The sequence below is a fragment of the Schistocerca piceifrons genome, chromosome 5, assembly GCF_021461385.2.
Source record: "Schistocerca piceifrons isolate TAMUIC-IGC-003096 chromosome 5, iqSchPice1.1, whole genome shotgun sequence".
NCBI lineage: Eukaryota > Metazoa > Arthropoda > Insecta > Orthoptera > Acrididae > Schistocerca > Schistocerca piceifrons.
This window is the reverse complement of record NC_060142.1, coordinates 493,203,512-493,222,887: the sequence shown is the minus strand read 5'-3', so window position 1 is coordinate 493,222,887 and position 19,376 is coordinate 493,203,512. Positions and strand designations below refer to the sequence as shown.

Below are 19,376 nucleotides of genomic sequence, written 5' to 3'. Positions count from 1 at the left end.
ACCCTATCCCAATCCTACTTCGGACAGCAACCCATGCGTGCTTTTTAACATATTTGCTATAATGGCTGGTTTGGCCACAGTATTTATCATAAATCTACACTCACTGCTTTGTACCTGCAAGTCAGCAGATGTCACCATACAGTGCAGAATAACAGAGTTCCCAAGACATTGGTCCACACGACGTATACCATGTCAGACCCTGACAGTTAATCAGTAGAAATAGAGCATCTACGATCAGTGTTCTGCAGGAAAGGGTAGATAGCGTAACAGGTTCAGAAGTCCCTTGAACCATCCACTCCACCACATAGCCTAGAAGAACAGCAAGATGAAGCAAATTTTGTGGCGTACCTGCCCTATGAAGGATCGATTTCTGGCAAAATCAGCAGTATTATCATGAAGTACAGTATCAAGTGTGTGTTCCGTCCACCTACCAAAATAAGAAGGTTACTGCGAAATGGGACTTGGGACTACGAAAAACAGGAATTTGTAATAATCTAAGCCAGTGTAGCATGTAGTACACTACAACAAATAGGACAGTGGACATCAGATGCAACGAACATCAGAAGTACACATGACTAAGACAGGCAATTAAATCCGCTATTGCCGAGAACTGTCGAACTGAATCGTTGCATGAACTATGGTTAACCGAGGGTTCTGGCCCTAACTATCAGACACTGGGACAGTATTATAAAAGAGACTATACAAACAAAATTGAAGTAAAACCTCATCAGTCGTGACGCTGGGTACTAATCAAGGAGAGCCTGGATTCTGCACTGCTGAAAACGCAAAGGGGGCAGCAGCAGGACTCTACGTAAAGAAGAACTGAGCATGTGGTCATGTGAAACGAACCCCAGGCATAGGACCAGGCGCACCAGACAGAAGATGGAACGCCGGAGTGGGTTCTAGCTGCAGCGGACTGCAAAGAGAATTCCTGGAAACACAACGGACCGGAAACGGAAAGCCAGCCCACAATCCCGCTCTTTGAGCCAAAGAGGGAACGAAAGAAGTGGGAGCTGCTCGCAGATGGAACGTCTGGAACGTTGCCTTGGAGGGGGCAGAGCGTAGGTATAAATACTGGACCCATTCCGTTCTGCAGGGTATCATGCAGGCAAAAATACAGACATCGAAAAACGTACAATGGGACCAAAAATTTTTGAGCTGGATACCAGACGACCAAGAATGTGGATACTAGCTCGGCACTTCACGAGGGAGCGACACAGTTCACCTACTCTACAAGGACTAGACGGACCTGTTTACTCCGGGGAGAAGGCAGAACTAATGGCCAGAACAGTAGCAGCGTCTGTCACACCGCATGTGACTCCCTCAGACCTATGAATTTACACTTGCAACAGAGCAGGTGCCAGGCATGCTACCACACATGAAGTCACACGGGCTATTAAGCACAACTCATCTACGAAAGCTACTGGTCATGATGGCATTCAAAACCGTGTCCTGAAGTTCACGGAAAAAGCCGTAGAATACGTAACACATGATGCGAATGCCATCCTACGACACCAACACTTCCCTATCTTCTGGAAGACGGCCACGGTGCTGATGTTCAGGAAGCCAGGAAAAGATCACTCTCTCCACAAAATTACCTATCTGTCAATACGCTGATCTCGCTCAGTAAAATTGTTGCAAAGGTAATATTGAAACGATTCACTAGGCACTGAGGCTGTCTTCAGGAATCAACACTCGACAACACAACAATTCCGCATAGGTGAACACACAGCAGACGGATACAACATAAGCGAAGCAACGGGGGCGGTGTTCCTAGACATAAAAAAAGCCTTCGACCGTTTCTGACAACGGCCTCATCGTCAGAATCAGCTGCGCTGGTTTTCCCGATGGTCTCGTACGCCTCATACACTCATATCTCAAGAACAGGAGTTTCAACGTTGACATTCAGGACAAACAATCAATACGACATGGTATTCAAGCCGGAGTACGCCAAGGCAGCATCCTGGGGCCCCTCTTACTTAACATCTACGTTAATGACATCCCAACAACACAGAACACTGTGGTTGCCATATACGCAAATGACAGTATTATTCTGGCGCAAGATTGGAAACCTTCAAACATGAAGGTAAACAGATGCGAGGCAGTTCTGGTCACACGCACACCGAAACAACTTCGTAAACACCAGCACTGAAGAGACTACACTGAAGAACTCTACACACATGCCCCATACGTTTCCGGGAGAAAGATACCTCAGTGTTTGGATGGATTGGAAACATACACAGTGGCGACCACATACAATACGTTGCTAAAAAAGTACACACGAGGCTCAAAAAACCATACCCAAGGCTTAACGGAGAAAGAACAGTAAACAGGAGGATGTCGATGTCCATATATAGACACTTATTAAATACCTGATGACATACGCAACTCTAGTTGTAACACCATGGCTATAATGCTGTACGGATTTATTTTGCCTTTTACTTTGGTTTAATGTTACATCGTTGAGCCTCTGTAAATTGAATAGATAACACAAAATTGTATACTCTTTTCTTTGTTTAAAACTTTGATGTCGTGGCTTGATTCTATGCAATGTGTTATATCTGTCATTTAAATTCTTTGTCTCATTTGGTGGGAACAAAACTTACTGTACATAATTGTAATTTCCGTGTGAATGATTTCTTGTAGAAATGTTAATATGTGCAAATCTTCTGTTTTATTTCATGTGTTTGGTTGCTGTTATGTATACTGCTGATCCTCACTTAGGGTTCTTAGTTATTCTGTATGTAAAAGTAGTTGTGGTTCCCCTCGGGAACGGAACTGTGTAGCGCGCGCAAATTGTGGTTGGCCTAAGTAGGAAAGGTGGAATTGAGTCAGTCATGGAAGAGCTACCAAACTGTGAACTGCCATGTAAAAGTTGCATATTGTGCTGGTTCCGAGAGAGGCTTTTTCTGCCGCTTTCCAATGCCTCGGATGGATGGATAAATAGCTGGAATGATTCTGGAATTGGTATCCATCATCGCCACCAAGAAGGGACAGAGTCCAGCAATTCTGCCTGCAAATCCACCTACCAACATGCAGTTGCCACCACATTGCGCAATCACTGTAATGGAATACTGTAATGATGTACAGTGAAGAATCAGCTTATTGGATGTGTTAGTGTGCTCAAATATAAGGTAATTTATAACTGAATTTATGTACCTACCTTGATTTTGTCCCTATCACAACACTTTTCAGGTTCCTCTCCATTTAAACTATTATTACAGAGTGTCCCAGTTTGTGGAAAAAATTAAAGCCTCAGAACATTAATTAATGTTGTTTGATCCTTGCTAAGAACGGAGTGTTCAGATTTACTGAGAGTTTAGTGAAATTGGGGAGGTAGTAAATGTAGTCGTGTGAAAGCCTCCTAGGGATGGAAACAGTCTAAAGTTTTGTGGAGTTTGAAATTCTCCTACTTAATCATTTACTTGAAAGTAGAAGATTGTGGTAATAAAGACAATTTTCAGTTTCTTTTAGAGATTAAAAGCTCTTAAAACTGAGGTTTATAAAGTGTTGCTTAGTTAATGATCATAGTGCTGCCTGTAGTAAATTTTAAAAGGTGAGTCAGTTTCTTGTAAATTTGTCAACATTGTGTCTCACTGTAGTAAAAGTCGTGAACTGCATTTATGGAAAGCTATATACACATGCTTGCTAAGCACTTGTTTCTTTTGGGTATTGAAAGTGCATACTAATAGTGTAATAAAATCCACAGGTTATCCTTTACCATTATTTATGAAAACAATAATTTCTTTATTCAAAAGACAGTGAGAAGTAACCTGTTAGTGAATTCCATTTAACATTCATTCTAAACAGAATAGTATTTAGTTGAGAGATACTTAACCTGTGACCAGTTCATAATTTTGCAGTGAACTACATTTATAATTTCATGCCAGCTAGGAAAATGTTTGAACAATAATACTGAACCTATGTCCAATTAATGATCCTTCAGTGAATGTTAATAGTAATGTTACAAAGACCATTCAGTTTGAACAAGCCCTGAAAGTAATAGTGCGTTTCGGTATCTGTTATATTTTTGCAAATAGTTTGTGCTGATCTAGCTGTTAGCTTCAATCTTACCGTTAACATATGTATGTGTCGGAGTTCATTGCACTCGCGTGTGGCCAAGTATAGGTTGTGTTTGCACGTTAAAGTTACTCGTACCTACTTTCTTAAACGAGAACGTTAATCTTTCTCTTGCCTAATTAGGCTGGCGACCGTTTCCCTTATTCTTTAAACAGTATAGCTAGGCAAAAATAGATTGTTACTGTTCGAATATTTACGTAATTCGACTTATTTCCGATAAGCCATCCCCGTTAGGTACAACACAGTCAGCTTAACAAAATTCCACTCAGACGGTAACACTGCTCTGTTGCTTTATACCACAATTGTTTTAACTAGGTAGTTTTATTTCACGACCTGCCTCCTACTTTAAGGTTATGGTATAGCAGTAGCATACAGTAGTGTTATATAGTCTCAGGATACGCAGCTCCAACATGTCTGCGCCATCTGCATGTCACACAGAAAAAAGAGCTACGATTCATAAGCAATGCTCGACGATACACATGTACTGGGGACTTACATAATGACTACCGCCTCGGTACTCTTCCGGAGGTGTTTAAGAAACTCACCGCATAAATGTACAGGTACTCTAGACACTAACAACCCCTTCATCCTGAATCCGGGAACTACTATCAGAGCCATAGGTGGAAGCATAACCGTTCAAAAACACTTTTCCGTAGGGAAAATTAACCATTTAAAGAAGGCTTAAACTGAGCACACGAACAGCACTATATTGTGAACCCATGTTTTGCAGCAAACTTGACTGGCATTGCCAGCTGAACTTATAAAGCCAACCAGACGGCTTAAACGGCCAGACCGAACACACTAGATACAAATAAACCCCACACAACTCCACGTAACGAGTGGCCAATTTTATAATCAAACAGACCACTCATATGACGGCACGGTATGTTATAAGAACGCTGACACTGCAGCTGGACGAGGAGATATCATCGGAGACCAGCTACAACGGTAATACCTTTCCATTAACGTATCCTAAGACCCAAGTATGAAGTGCCAAGACCCAAGTATGAAGTGCCGCTACTAGCTTCTTCCCCATGACACTTGCCATGGTACTTTTTTCCCCTCTGCCCTTAAAATCGCTAGTCGTCAGTCGCTTCCGGTAAACTTTCTCCTAGATGGGACCGTATTAGTGGGTGATCTTGCCCAGACGTACGGTCAACATCACAGACCCGCAAAAAAAATTTGGATATTTGTGGTAAGATCTTATGGGTACTAAACTGCGGAGGTCATCGGTCACTAAGCTTACACGCTACTTAACCTAACTTACGCTAAAGACAACACACACACACACACACACACACACACACACACACACACACACACACACACACACACACACGACGGGAGGAGCCACGCGAACGGTGACAAGACACCCAAGACCGAGCGGCTACCCCGTGCGGCACAGACCAGCATCCTGTGAAGCCTGTATTTGATTACTAACCACTTACAGAGGTGACAGAACTTCTTGTGATGATGACTAAGCTACTGTAGGCATGGAGGGGCACTACTATTCTCTTTACGTGACAGGCACCATCAGCAGCATCTGATGAAGACAACGACTCACGTTGGCGAAATATCGTGCAAGAACGACGCTGATACCCGGCAGAGTACCCAACACCTCATGATGTCATCAGATCCCTTGGAAAGTCTGAATAGTCAAGTCAAAAGACTACGGGAAGAAGGTGTACCAAAAATATCAGGAAGCTGGACAACCTTCAACAGAAGAAAGGGGGGGATGCTGAGTTCTCCCAGTATTCTGCTGAGATGTCGAGATGGAGATGTAGTACCAGTTTTCTCCTTGATTACGCATCACATGAACAAGGTAAAGCGTTGGGTGAGCATGGCATTTGTGTGATATTTCTCAAGTGTGAGATCTGTATAAAACATGACTAAGAAGGGATATTGGACGTACCAGTTTGTTTGACCAGTGGGAGAGTATAACAGAGGTGCTGACAAAAATAAACTGGCAGGCTCTTGACGATAGACGGAAACTATCCCGAGAAGCCTACTAACAAAGTTTCAAGATTTATCAATTGAAGACGAAGTCTGAAAATGACTCGGTGATCATATCTTTAACACTTTATTTTACTGGTACGTCTTGACCACAAAAAAGTTTAGGCGCGGTGCTCTCACCATTAGGACTACAATTCTCATGTGTTTTCAAAGGTATTAATAATGCAATGGACAATGAATAGAAAAAGATCGCAATGAGACATAGGAAGGAAACCTCCAATTTACAGGCGAAGAATTATACAGGAATAGACAAAAAGCGGGAAGGCAAAAAAATTTGCGGACAGGGTAGTTAATCTCACGAACATAAAAATGACGGATAATGAAATGGATATTCTGAATAAGGGTTTACATTTTAGTATTACTCCGAAATTGAGGCCAGGCGTAATTAAAAATACTATTGCGGAGATAAAAGCTGCTCGTGACGTGGCTAAACTCAATAAATTTAATCAAATGGACATAGCAGTAAAATCTAACAAATGTACAGGGTGTTTCAAAAATGACCGGTATATTTGAAACGGCAATAAAAAATAAACGAGCAGCGATAGAAATACACCGTTTGTTGCAATATGCTTGGGACAACATTACATTTTCAAGCAGACAAACTTTCGAAATTACAGTAGTTACAATTTTCAACAACAGATGGCGCTGCGGTCTGGGAAACTATAGTACGATATTTTCCACATATCCACCATCCGTAGCAATAATATGGCGTAGTCTCTGAATGAAATTACCCGAAACCTTTGACAACGTGTCTGGCGGAATGGCTTCACATGCAGATGAGATGTACTGCTTCAGCTGTTCAATTGTTTCTGGATTCTGGCGGTACACCTGGTCTTTCAAGTGTCCCCACAGAAAGAAGTCACAGGGGTTCATGTCTGGCGAATAGGGAGGCCAATCCACGCCGCCTCCTGTATGTTTCGGATAGCCCAAAGCAATCACACGATCATCGAAATATTCATTCAGGAAATTAAAGACGTCGGCCGTGCGATGTGGCCGGGCACCATCTTGCATAAACCACGAGGTGTTCGCAGTGTCGTCTAAGGCAGTTTGTACCGCCACAAATTCACGAAGAATGTCCAAATAGCGTGATGCAGTAATCGTTTCGGATCTGAAAAATGGGCCAATGATTCCTTTGGAAGAAATGGCGGCCCAGACCAGTACTTTTTGAGGATGCAGGGACGATGGGACTGCAACATGGGGCTTTTCGGTTCCCCATATGCGCCAGTTCTGTTTATTGACGAAGCCGTCCAGGTAAAAATAAGCTTAGTCAGTAAATCAAATGCTGCCCACATGCATATCGCCGTCATCAATCCTGTGCACTATATCGTTAGCGAATGTCTCTCGTGCAGCAATGGTAGCGGCGCCGAGGGGTTGCCGCGTTTGAATTTTGTATGGATAGAGGTGTAAACTCTGGCGCATGAGACGATACGTGGACGTTGGCGTCATTTGGACCGCAGCTGCAACACTGCGAACGGAAACCCGAGGCCGCTGTTGGATCACCTGCTGCACCAGCTGCGCATTGCCCTCTGTGGTTGCCGTACGCGGTCGCCCTACCTTTCCAGCACGTTCATCCGTCACGTTCCCAGTCCGTTGAAATTTTTCAAACAGATCCTTTATTGTACCGCTTTTCGGTCCTTTGGTTACATTAAACCTCCGTTGAAAACTTCGTCTTGTTGCAACAACACTATGTTCTAGGTGGTGGAATTCCAACACCAGAAAAATCCTCTGTTCTAAGGAATAAACCATGTTGTCTACAGCACACTTGCACTTTGTGAACAGCACACGCTTACAGCAGAAAGACGACGTATAGAATGGCGCACCCACAGACTGCGTTGTCTTCTATATCTTTCACATCACTTGCAGCGCCATCTGTTGTTGAAAATTGTAACTACTGTAATTTCGAAAGTTTGTCCGCCTGAAATTTTACTGTTGTCCCAAGCATACTGCAACAAACGGTGTATTTCTATCGCTGCTCGTTTAGTTTTTATTGCCGTTTCAAATATACCGGTCATTTTTGAAACACCCTGTATATGCAAAGTAGATCGTTACGACCGTAAAAGTGCGAAACATTTAGAAGCACTAAAAAGCCTAAATCAAAAATTGAACCTGACTGGCATTGCCAGCTGAACTTACGAAGCCAACCAGACGGCTTAAACGGCCAGACCGAACACACTAGATACAAATAAAACCCACACAGCTCCACATAACGAGGGCTTTAGTTACGAGGGCTGACAAAGGAAATTCGGTTGTCGTGATTTATGATTGCGATTACATCCAAAAAACCAAAATGATTTCTTGCAGATAATACGAGTAACATTGTTGAAGTTGCGAGAAATCCTGTGAACAAATTTCAGTCAGATATAAGGAAAACAATTGAGAACAGTATCTTTTTGTTTCCAGATGAAAAAGGCAAACTAAGATTAAAAATGATGAATCCGTCCATTCCTGTACTTCGATCGCAGATTTAATTACACAAGAGGGAGGAACCGATTCGGGCCATTAATAATAAAATGTCGTGTCCCAATTAGAAATTGAACCGGGAATGCAACAAGAAACTAAGAGCAACATGTACTTATAAAAAATAATTCAATGTCAAGAATAGTTAGGAATTTGCGAATGAGATTAAGGATGTACCAATCCCAGATGGAGCTACATTGGCTTTTGACATCGTTAACATGTATACCAACGTCCCAGTAAACGATACGTTGGAGATAAGGAAGAACTTGCTAACGTATAAGAAGATTAGTCAGGGCGAAATAGAACTTTTGGAAATTTTAGAACTTGTGTTGTCATTTAATTATTTCAAGTTTAACGACAAAAAAAATTTTTTTATCGGAAGGACGGACTCGCAATGGGCGACAGTCTGTCTGGAACTTTAGCTGCGATTTTTGTAATTTAGGTAGAAAATACGTTTTTTGAACAAAATCCTGACGTCTGTGAAAAAACTGTTACAGACGTTACGTAGACGATATTATACTACTGTACAAAGGTGACGAGAGTGAAATATGCGAGGTAGCAGAAAGAATGGGTAGGATGCACGAAAAAATTAAATTCACAGTGGAACAGGAAGAAGGAAGAAGTATCAGTTTCTTCGATCTTAGGTTAACTAAAAGGGATGGAAGGCATAAGATTAGCATATTTAGGAAGACGATGGCCACTGACACGATTATAAATGCGAAATCCTGTCACCCCAAGAAGCATAAATGGGCATACTTCAGAGCAACGATCAACAGGATGCTAAAACTGCCTCTCACACCTAATGACGAGGTTGAAGAATTAAGTGTGATCAGACAAGTGGCCAAGGCAAACGGATATAAGAATCTTGATGTAATGAAGCTTTATTACAAACTAAAATAAATATGCGACAAGGAGACAACGGAACCAATGGGCAAGAAGTTTGTTGCTATGGCCGACCGGGGTGACCGAGCGGTTCTAGGCGCTGCAGTCTGGAACCGCGCGACCGCTACGGTCGCAGGTTCAAATCCTGCCTCGGCCATGGCTGTGTGTGATGTCCTTAGGTTAATTAGGTTTAAGTAGGTTTAAGTAGTTTAAGTTCTAGGGGACTGATGACCTCAGAAGCTAAGTCCCATAATGCTCACAGCCATTTGACCCCCTTTTTTTTTTTTTTTTGTTGCTATGTCGCGCAAAGGTGCATTTTCCGACAGAATTGTGCAGGCTTTCAAAACAAAGAAAATAAAAATTGGATTTCAAACGAAAGGTACAGTTGGTTGTAGGCTACAACAGCTGGCAACAACAGAAATAAATATTTGGAATCTGTTGTTTATAAAATCAACTGCCAAGACTGTGACATGTTTTATATCGCTGAGACAGGAAGGAATTTCAAATGGCTCTGAGCACTATGGGACTTAACATCTGTGGTCATCAGTCACCTAGAACTTAGAACTACTTAAACCTAACTAACCTAAGGGCAGCACAAACATCCATGCCCGAGGCAGGATTCGAACCTGCGACCGTAGCAGTCGCGCGGTTCCGGACTGCGCGCCTAGAAGGAATTTCAAGACTCGTTTTAAAGTACATAGCGTAACCAAAACAAGAGCGCATTTAGACAGAGAAAAACATTCGTTAGAGAACAGAGAATAATATGAAAGTGTTGCATAGGGCGCCAAAGGGACAGTTACTGACCGTACTCGAAGAGATGGAGATTTATGGGCACAGAAAACGTCAACCGGAATTACTGCTGAATGAACAGAATGAGTTTAAGCTAAATGCTTATTCTGATATATTCAGAGACCTACTAGATTGAACAGCGTCGGGCGTCCCAGCGGAATGGCGCACGGTGGTGTGGGTCGGCCGCCAGCCACGAGGAGACTGGGCCTTCCTCCGCACGTTCCGCCGCAGGAAAACAAGGACGCCATACAGAGAAGCCACGACGCGCCGCCATTCATACCACACTCCGGATGTATTATCGACTTTTTTAAACTTTTAATTAACAGTCACTGCTTCATTAATTGCCTCACAATTACGTTTATGGTGGCTGATCTGTCAGGATGGAAGATTTTATTTTATAGATGTCTTTAATCTTATTCTTTTTATACTGGCTTTTATACAATAGTATGTTTTGCCTTGCCAGGCTAGGAGCTTCACATCATTAGCATTTGCAGTTTTTATGTGGATTTTAAGTATGTCAGTACATATTTTATTGTCAGACGCCCCCCCCCCCCCCCCTGGAAGCTGAGTGGTCTTCAAACCTCTTAACCGCTGACACGGTAGCTCAGCGTGTTCGGCCAGAGAGCTGGTTGGCCTCTGTAATAAAAAAACTGAGTGGAAGATCAACAAACGAACTTTAACGGATTTCTTGTGACGCCCGCAACGTCCAAAAACAATTATCAACAACGAACAAAATGAAAAAAAAAGTGGTCAGCGCAACGGAATGTCATACCTAACGGCCCGGGTTCGATTCCCGGCTGGGTCGGAGATTTTTCTCCGTTCAGGGACTGTGTGTTGTGTTGTCCTAATCATCACCGTTTCATCCCCATCGACACGCAAATCGCCGACGTGGCGTCAACTCGAAAGACTTGCACCAGGCGGACGGTCTACACGACGGGAGGCACTAGCCACACGGCATTTCCATATTGTCAGACGCTTATTTTGCCATGGGAAGTAATTGTAATTGATGACTACGCATACCGCTTTTTAACCATTACAATTGCGATACTGGTTAATCATGTACCCCAGCTAAAGTGCACTCTGCTGGCCTCAGTTTCCCTGTATAAATACCAGATGCATTCTGATCATCATCAGCACTTACTATGTACCTACATTTTAGCCTGACGCTGATACTACATCAGAATATTTTATGGTATGTATGATTGGTATACATGGCTGTTAATGATGTAAACATTTTTTATCTTTCTTATGTAGCACCAGGATTTGTATAGACTTAGCGTCAGCAAATTGAACATACACTCCTGGAAATTGAAATAAGAACACCATGAATTCATTGTCCCAGGAAGGGGAAACTTTATTGACACATTCCTGGGGTCAGATACATCACATGATCACACTGACAGAACCACAGGCACATAGACACAGGCAACAGAGCATGCACAATGTCGGCACTAGTACAGTGTATATCCACCTTTCGCAGCAATGCAGGCTGCTATTCTCCCATGGAGACGATCGTAGAGATGCTGGATGTAGTCCTGTGGAACGGCTTGCCATGCCATTTCCACCTGGCGCCTCAGTTGGACCAGCGTTCGTGCTGGACGTGCAGACCGCGTGAGACGACGCTTCATCCAGTCCCAAACATGCTCAATGGGGGACAGATCCGGAGATCTTGCTGGCCAGGGTAGTTGACTTACACCTTCTAGAGCACGTTGGGTGGCACGGGATACATGCGGACGTGCATTGTCCTGTTGGAACAGCAAGTTCCCTTGCCGGTCTAGGAATGGTAGAACGATGGGTTCGATGACGGTTTGGATGTACCGTGCACTATTCAGTGTCCCCTCGACGATCACCAGTGGTGTACGGCCAGTGTAGGAGATCGCTCCCCACACCATGATGCCGGGTGTTGGCCCTGTGTGCCTCGGTCGTATGCAGTCCTGATTGTGGCGCTCACCTGCACGGCGCCAAACACGCATACGACCATCATTGGCACCAAGGCAGAAGCGACTCTCATCGCTGAAGACGACACGTCTCCACTCGTCCCTCCATTCACGCCTGTCGCGACACCACTGGAGGCGGGCTGCACGATGTTGGGGCGTGAGCGGAAGACGGCCTAAAGGTGTGCGGGACCGTAGCCCAGCTTCATGGAGACGGTTGCGAATGGTCCTCGCCGATACCCCAGGAGCAACAGTGTCCCTAATTTGCTGGGAAGTGGCGGTGCGGTCCCCTACGGAACTGCGTAAGATCCTACGGTCTTGGCGTGCATCCGTGCGTCGCTGCGGTCCGGTCCCAGGTCGACGGGCACGTGCACCTTCCGCCGACCACTGGCGACAACATCGATGTACTGTGGAGACCTCACGCCCCACGTGTTGAGCAATTCGGCGGTACGTCCACCCGGCCTCCCGCATGCCCACTATACGCCCTCGCTCAAAGTCCGTCAACTGCACATACGGTTCACGTCCACGCTGTCGCGGCATGCTACCAGTGTTAAAGACTGCGATGGAGCTCCGTATGCCACGGCAAACTGGCTGACACTGACGGCGGCGGTGCACAAATGCTGCGCAGCTAGCGCCATTCGACGGCCAACACCGCGGTTCCTGGTGTGTCCGCTGTGCCGTGCGTGTGATCATTGCTTGTACAGCCCTCTCGCAGTGTCCGGAGCAAGTATGGTGGGTCTGACACACCGGTGTCAATGTGTTCTTTTTTCCATTTCCAGGAGTGTAGTTGGTTACACACTGTTTCTGGTTGTAACAGATGGCAGTAGCCGAAACCGGCTATAGTGAAGTGTAAAAATTTGTGTGATCAAGACGGACCTGTAAAATAAAGTGAAAAAAAAGTTTCAAGAACTGACTTTAAATGACAACTCTAGGATACAAATCTAAAGGCTGTCAGTTCAACTAAATACCTGGCGATTACAAATACGAACAACTTAAACTGGAATGAATACATAGATAACGTAACGGGGGAAGCTGAACCAAAGATACGTTTTTTTTGGGGCGAACATTGACAAGATGCTACAGATTAGTAGAAACGACTGCGTACACTACCCTTGTCCGCCCTCTTCGGGAGTATTGCTGTCTCGTATGGTATCCCTACCAGATACGATTTATGGAGGACACAGAAAAAGTTTAAGGGGAAACTCGTTTTGTATCATCGCTAAATTGGGGAGACAGTGAGCCGGATATGATACGTGAGTTGGAGTGGCAATCGTTAATAAAAAGGGATTTTTCGTTACAGTGAGATACTTCGCGAAAATTTAATCACCAATTTACTCCTCTGCTTACGAAAATATTTTGTTTGAACTCACCTACATAGGGAGAAATGATCATCTTAATAAAATAAGACTTAAGCGCTGGATTTTGCTGCACGCTGTTCGAGAATGGAGTTTAAGCGTTTGTTACCTGTAATGGCAATGTGATACCATGTGCAATTTTTTTACGATGGATCGTTATAACTTGGATGTAACTGCACTGAAGATAGCTACACAGTAGCAGAAATTAATCTGCATTAAACAGATTAATAATGTACGATCGATGCTGTCCTTCCTCCTATCTTGCAGAGAAAAACTCCGAACGTGGTTCGATGAAAACTCTGCCAGGTTCGTAAATGTGAATTGCAGAATAGTAGACGTATAACGGACAGTCAAATGAAAATGACACAGATGCGGGGGGAGGGGGGGGGGGGAAGTAAACCGTTTATTATTTCGAAAGTAGTCGCTATAACCATCAATACATTTACGCACTATGAGAGAAGACTCATTTCTTTCACGGGGAAACGTTTGCCGTTGCCAACGGAACCACGATTGTACCAAGGCACGTACAACTTTGTTCGAAGCAAATCGAGGGCCAGGACTCCAAACATATGGAAATCGCATGGTAGAGTTCTGGACTGTACGGAGGGCGTGTAAGAGCTTACTAGAGAAACTGCTGCAGCTAACTTGAAACAGCCCTGGGGATGGGCGGGCATTATCCTGCAACAGAATGATACTGTCCATGAACATTTATGGGTGTTTGAACTACGCTGCCCAAGTTTCGTTACAAAGCCCTTACAAATCATCCTGACTCGATCTTTCCGTATGTGATTTCCATACATTTGGAGCCCTGAAAAAAAGACATTTGTGCCCGTCGATTTGCTTCGGACGAACAGGTACACGTCTAGTTGCAATCATGGTTTCTTAAGCAACAGCAAACCTTCTTCCATAAAGACATTGACCGTATTGTCACGGTGAGATAAATACACTAACTTTTGAAATAATAAACAGTTCGTTTACTTTTTCCATCTGTCTCGTTTTCATTTGACTGTTCCTTATAGATGTGGATACAACCCCTACGTATTGCTCCCGCAGGGATGTTGAGTACAAGATTACATTAGTTACGGTGCACACAGAGGCACTTAAACAATCTGTCTTCGCGCGCTGGACGAAGTGTCCGAGCGGTTCTAGGCGCTACAGTCTGGAACCGCGCGACCGCGACGGTCGTAGGTTCGAATCCTGCCTCGGGCATGGATGTGTGTGATGTCCTTAGGTTAGTTAGGTTCTAAATTCTAGGGGACTGATGACCTCAGAAGTTAAGTCCCATAGTGCTCAGAGCCATTTGAACCATTTTTTGTCTTCGCGTGCTACATATTTGAATGGAACGAGGAATAGCCCTAATAACTGGTAGAATTCGACGTACTCTCTGTCATGCACTTTGGATGGTGTAGATGTAGAAATGCTCTTACCTGTGGGCTCTGTGTCACGTCACACACAAACTGAAAATGGTGTTTGCCATTTTACACCTTGGGTACTGTAACACACTCCCACCGCCCACTTATTTCTTTGAATAACTAAATTATTCACTCAAGTTTTACGCCATTCGGACAAGTGAAAGGGGTTCATTAGATGAAACTGAACCCTGTGCGTAAACCACAGCCCACACTGCATTTTTATGGACCGGAAACAATGGACCTAATATATGTTACTAAATAATAAGTCACTCAAATTAAATTGTCTATTCTTGTTGCAAAATTATGGGCTCTGTTTAATCTTTCTCATTCCAAAAATGGTTCAAATGGCTCTGAGCACTATGGAACTTAACATCTATGGTCATCAGTCCCCTAGAACTTAGAACCACTTAAACCTAACTAACCTAAGGACATCACACAACACCCAGTCATCACGAGGCAGAGAAAATCCCTGACCCCGCCGGGAATCGAACCCGGGAACCCGGGCATGGGAAGCGAGAATGCTACCGCACGACCACGAGCTGCGGACTTTCTCATTCCAACATCCTACGTAGCCACGTAGGTCAGTTTCTGTTAATCATTAAATAAAACTTCCTGGCTAAGAGGCTGTGGTCGAACAGTAGAAATTGTTCCTCCTGACATTTCCTTGCCAACTGCGGGCAACATCTCACGAGGTGGGCCAATGACTACTGTTGGCTCCCCTCGGGAGATGTTGCCCGCAGTTGGCAAGGAAATGTCAGAAGGAACAATTTCTACTGTTCGACCACAGCCTCTTAGCCAGGAAGTTTTAATCCGTGAAGATGCCGGCCATGAAAGCCTACACGTTACGAGTTTCTGTTAGCTCTTTCTAGTTATTTAATTACTTCACCCGGAATTATTCAAGGCTTCTCCCGATATTCAACTTTCATGTACTGTCGCATATGAAATTAGTTTGCCGTGTGCTACTAATGGCTGCCATACACGTATCACTCAGTAATCTTGAAATTGCTGAAAACACTCCATTCCACACACTTTGCTTCACAAAATTACTTCCCAGAAATATTCGACCAGGAACATCTGAAATGTCCGATAAGCAATGACGTTACGGCTGTTAAGTTTCTAGACCTGCAGCTTTATCGACTTTAGGTCCACGTACTGAAGCAACGGTGACACAGCCATTGCCGTGTTGATTGGCGTCATTATTGGCAAGGGTAAAGTTCCAAACTCCACCACAGAAAACTGATGGACCATGCAAGTTGACTTGTGCGCCTACATAGTTCTCGGTATTAATAACCACGTTACTATAGGAGGAGAAGGCGTACCCGTCCTACAGTCTATAAAGCAATAGACAATATTGCTATTAATACCGAGAACTATGTAGGCGCACAAGTCGTCTTACATGGTCCATCAGTTTTCTGTGGTGGAGTTTTGAACTTTAGCAACAATGACGCCGATCAACACGGTAATGGCTGGGTCACCGTTGCTTTAGTACGTGGACCTAAAATCGATAATGTTGCAGGTCTAGAAACTTTTAACGAAAAAATGGCTCTGAGCACTATGGGACTTAACTTCTGAGGTCATCAGTCCCCTAGAACTTAGAACTACTTAAACCTAACTAACCTAAGGACATCACACACATCCATGCCCGAGGCAGGATTCGAGCCTGCGACCGTAGCGGTCGCGCGGTTCCAGACTGTAACGCCTAGAACCGCTCGGCCACCCCTGCCGAAACTTATAACAGCCGTGACGTCTTTGCTTATCGGACATTTCAGATCGCAGAGGTCTACGATAGAGATATGGGTATCTAATCTTCGACATTCATTCCTTATCGAGTTTCTTGGCCGCAGCCTAACCGTAGCCCGTAACCACTAGCAACTGAATGACTCACTTTGAAGTCTCGAAAGCGCGCTCGGTCTACCTGGAACTCCCCGACCATTGGCGTGAAACCGTAACTGTCAGCAAACACGTAGTTCGTGGATACGGTATACACCAAAGAAAAAGACTGACACTTTAGCATCGTTTCACATATCTTTCCGTTGTTCCTGACTTGGTCTGGCAGTACCGTAACTGTCAGCAAACACGTAGTTCGTGGATACGGTATACACCAAAGAAAAAGACTGACACTTTAGCATCGTTTCACATATCTTTCCGTTGTTCCTGACTTGGTCTGGCAGTACTGATCAGAAGCGAAAGTGCAAGCTATAAACGTACTTTTGTTTTCTTAAACGACACACGCACCAACACCTCCCGCTCCGTTTCTCAACGATACACTGCTCACTCACCTCACACATCGCGCTCCCAATGATAATGTCCTTAAAAATCCTAGACTTTCTGTGAGTGGAAAATGTCTGTAAAGGATACTTACATGTTGTTTTTACGTATTAATTCAAACCATTTACTCAAATTTACGCAGACCACTATCAGCTGTCTACATGCTGGCTAAGTCAATACCTGTCTGATACAAACATTAAAGTGAAATTTACATCCCTAAGTCCAAATATTATGCTGAATAGTTGTCGGAATGGTTCATGAGGTAATCTTTGACTGTTTTGGGATATCTGCGTGATTTTCAGTTTTCCATCTGATGCCTGCCAGCAACCTGTTACAGACTTCTGCAACACAGTATGAAATTGTATTCTGAACCCCTAGATGGTGACGCACTGTCTGTACAGAAATTATTTTTGCTTGTAGCATTGTGGTTGCGAATTGCACAGTTCATCCTAAATTTACTCGTGTTATTAAATACAGATAACATTATGCAGTGTACGGAATACGTGTCAGGAACTTTTGACATTTATTCTTGACATCAAAACCTTACAAAATCTTCCCTTAGGGAAGTACGATGGTAACATTCTGTAGTGACTCCTGCTTATGCAGAATCTCAGATGTGTACTTTTTCTCACTTTCGTGTGCACAGTTGGTTAGCCGGCCGTTGTGGCCGAGTGGTTCTAGGCGCTTCAGTCTGGAACCGCGCGACCGCTACGGTCGCAGGTTCGAATCCTGCCTCGGGCATAGATGCGTGTGATGTCCTTAGGTTAGTTAGGTTTAAGTAGTTCTAAGTTCTAGGGGACTGATGACCTCAGATGTTAAGTCCCATAGTGCTCAGAGCCATTTGAACCATTTGAACAGTTGGTCATGACATTTTTTTTCTTCGTCTGAATTTCGTTTTTCATTTTTTTTTTTTATGTCAACGCATCACAATGATATATTCAGAGTCTGTAATGAAGGCTATTATTCACATGTACGGCCTAGCAGATGGGTATGTGGATCCAGTACGTCAAATTTATGCCAAACGGTACTCTGGAAGGCAGTTGCACTGTGCAAGAACGTTTGACGACTGCGTCAACACTTGCAAGAGACAGTCTGTTGCACTATGACTCCATAAGGTGCAATGAACTGTTCGTGCCATGCTCAGCAAAACGACGTCATACAGAGAAGAGTGAGCGTCAGCCACAAGCCCTGACGGGGTTTCACAAGGTGAATTCAGAGCGCAAAAGCGCTTGTTCAAGGAGCTCACGAAGTGAAAGAGGCTAGCCAGCACCTCTGAATGGTAAAGTTTGGCAATACCACAGCTCTGGCTAAGCCCCTTCAGAAGGTGGCCAAACAAGATAAGGTGGACGTATGAAGTTATCGCGACACTCGTCTGCTACAGCCTTTTGTCTCTTCTGGGAAGGGGTGCTGCTGCGGGTGACATACCGTTTAGCAGACCCCTCCCCCGGATCAAACCCTCATTCTCAAATGCTCTCAGATGCAATCTGATGTTCTCCATACAGGACTGTATAGTTGTGTGTTTGTGATGCTGAATACCACGATCTTCATAAGCTGTTCACTTTGAAAAAAAGGCCACTGTAGCGCCATATGAACCATCCAGTCAGCTTCCAAAGACTCTGCCTCCAGTAGCAGCATGAATTCGCCCGATCTGCTAACCATACGCCGGGAACCATTGGCTCAGCTGCAAGGTGACAATCGTCTGCTGACAATCCCTCCCTGGTGGGTCGCAAGCTCGAGTCTGGGCGAGGGGCTGCCCGGTCTCTGTTGCTGTACACGAGTACCTGACGGCCCTCACCATCGCTGATCATCGCCCACATTGGCCACATGCATCATTGCCGTTCATGTCGGTGCACTGCCTTGCCCTGGCGTGTCGTACGCAAAGTACCGCCAATAGAACAGCTGCCAAAGGCACCGGTGCTGTCTAGTGTGCAGTCGTCTTCGCTGCATTCCGTGCTGCTTCGAGGCCACGGGCCTGACATGGCGATTTTTTGTTGTCAGGCTACTGACAACTGATGCTGCTGTGGCGACCTGCTTATGCTATCGCTAGCCATGTCCACCTATCTGTGGACTTACATCAATGACTATTAATGAAGATAGTAGGCACCTTGGCCAACTCCATGGCCATTGTTCGGTCTTCACAGCTGAGCTATTTGCCCTCTACCAGGCTGTTCTTTACATCCGCCGCC

The 19,376-nt window shown here is 44.4% G+C and overlaps 1 protein-coding gene across 1 annotated transcript in view; it reads right to left on the bottom strand.

Annotated features, from left to right (window-relative positions):
• LOC124799103 (solute carrier family 52, riboflavin transporter, member 3-A-like) overlaps positions 1 to 18,998 on the bottom strand; it is a 30,621-nt gene extending 11,623 nt beyond the window's left edge. Inside the window, exon 1 of the mRNA XM_047262642.1 lies at positions 18,847 to 18,998. Within this exon, the coding sequence (XP_047118598.1) occupies positions 18,847 to 18,998 (152 nt within the window). The remainder of the gene's footprint in view (positions 1 to 18,846) is intronic.
• Positions 18,999 to 19,376: the final 378 nt, after the last annotated feature.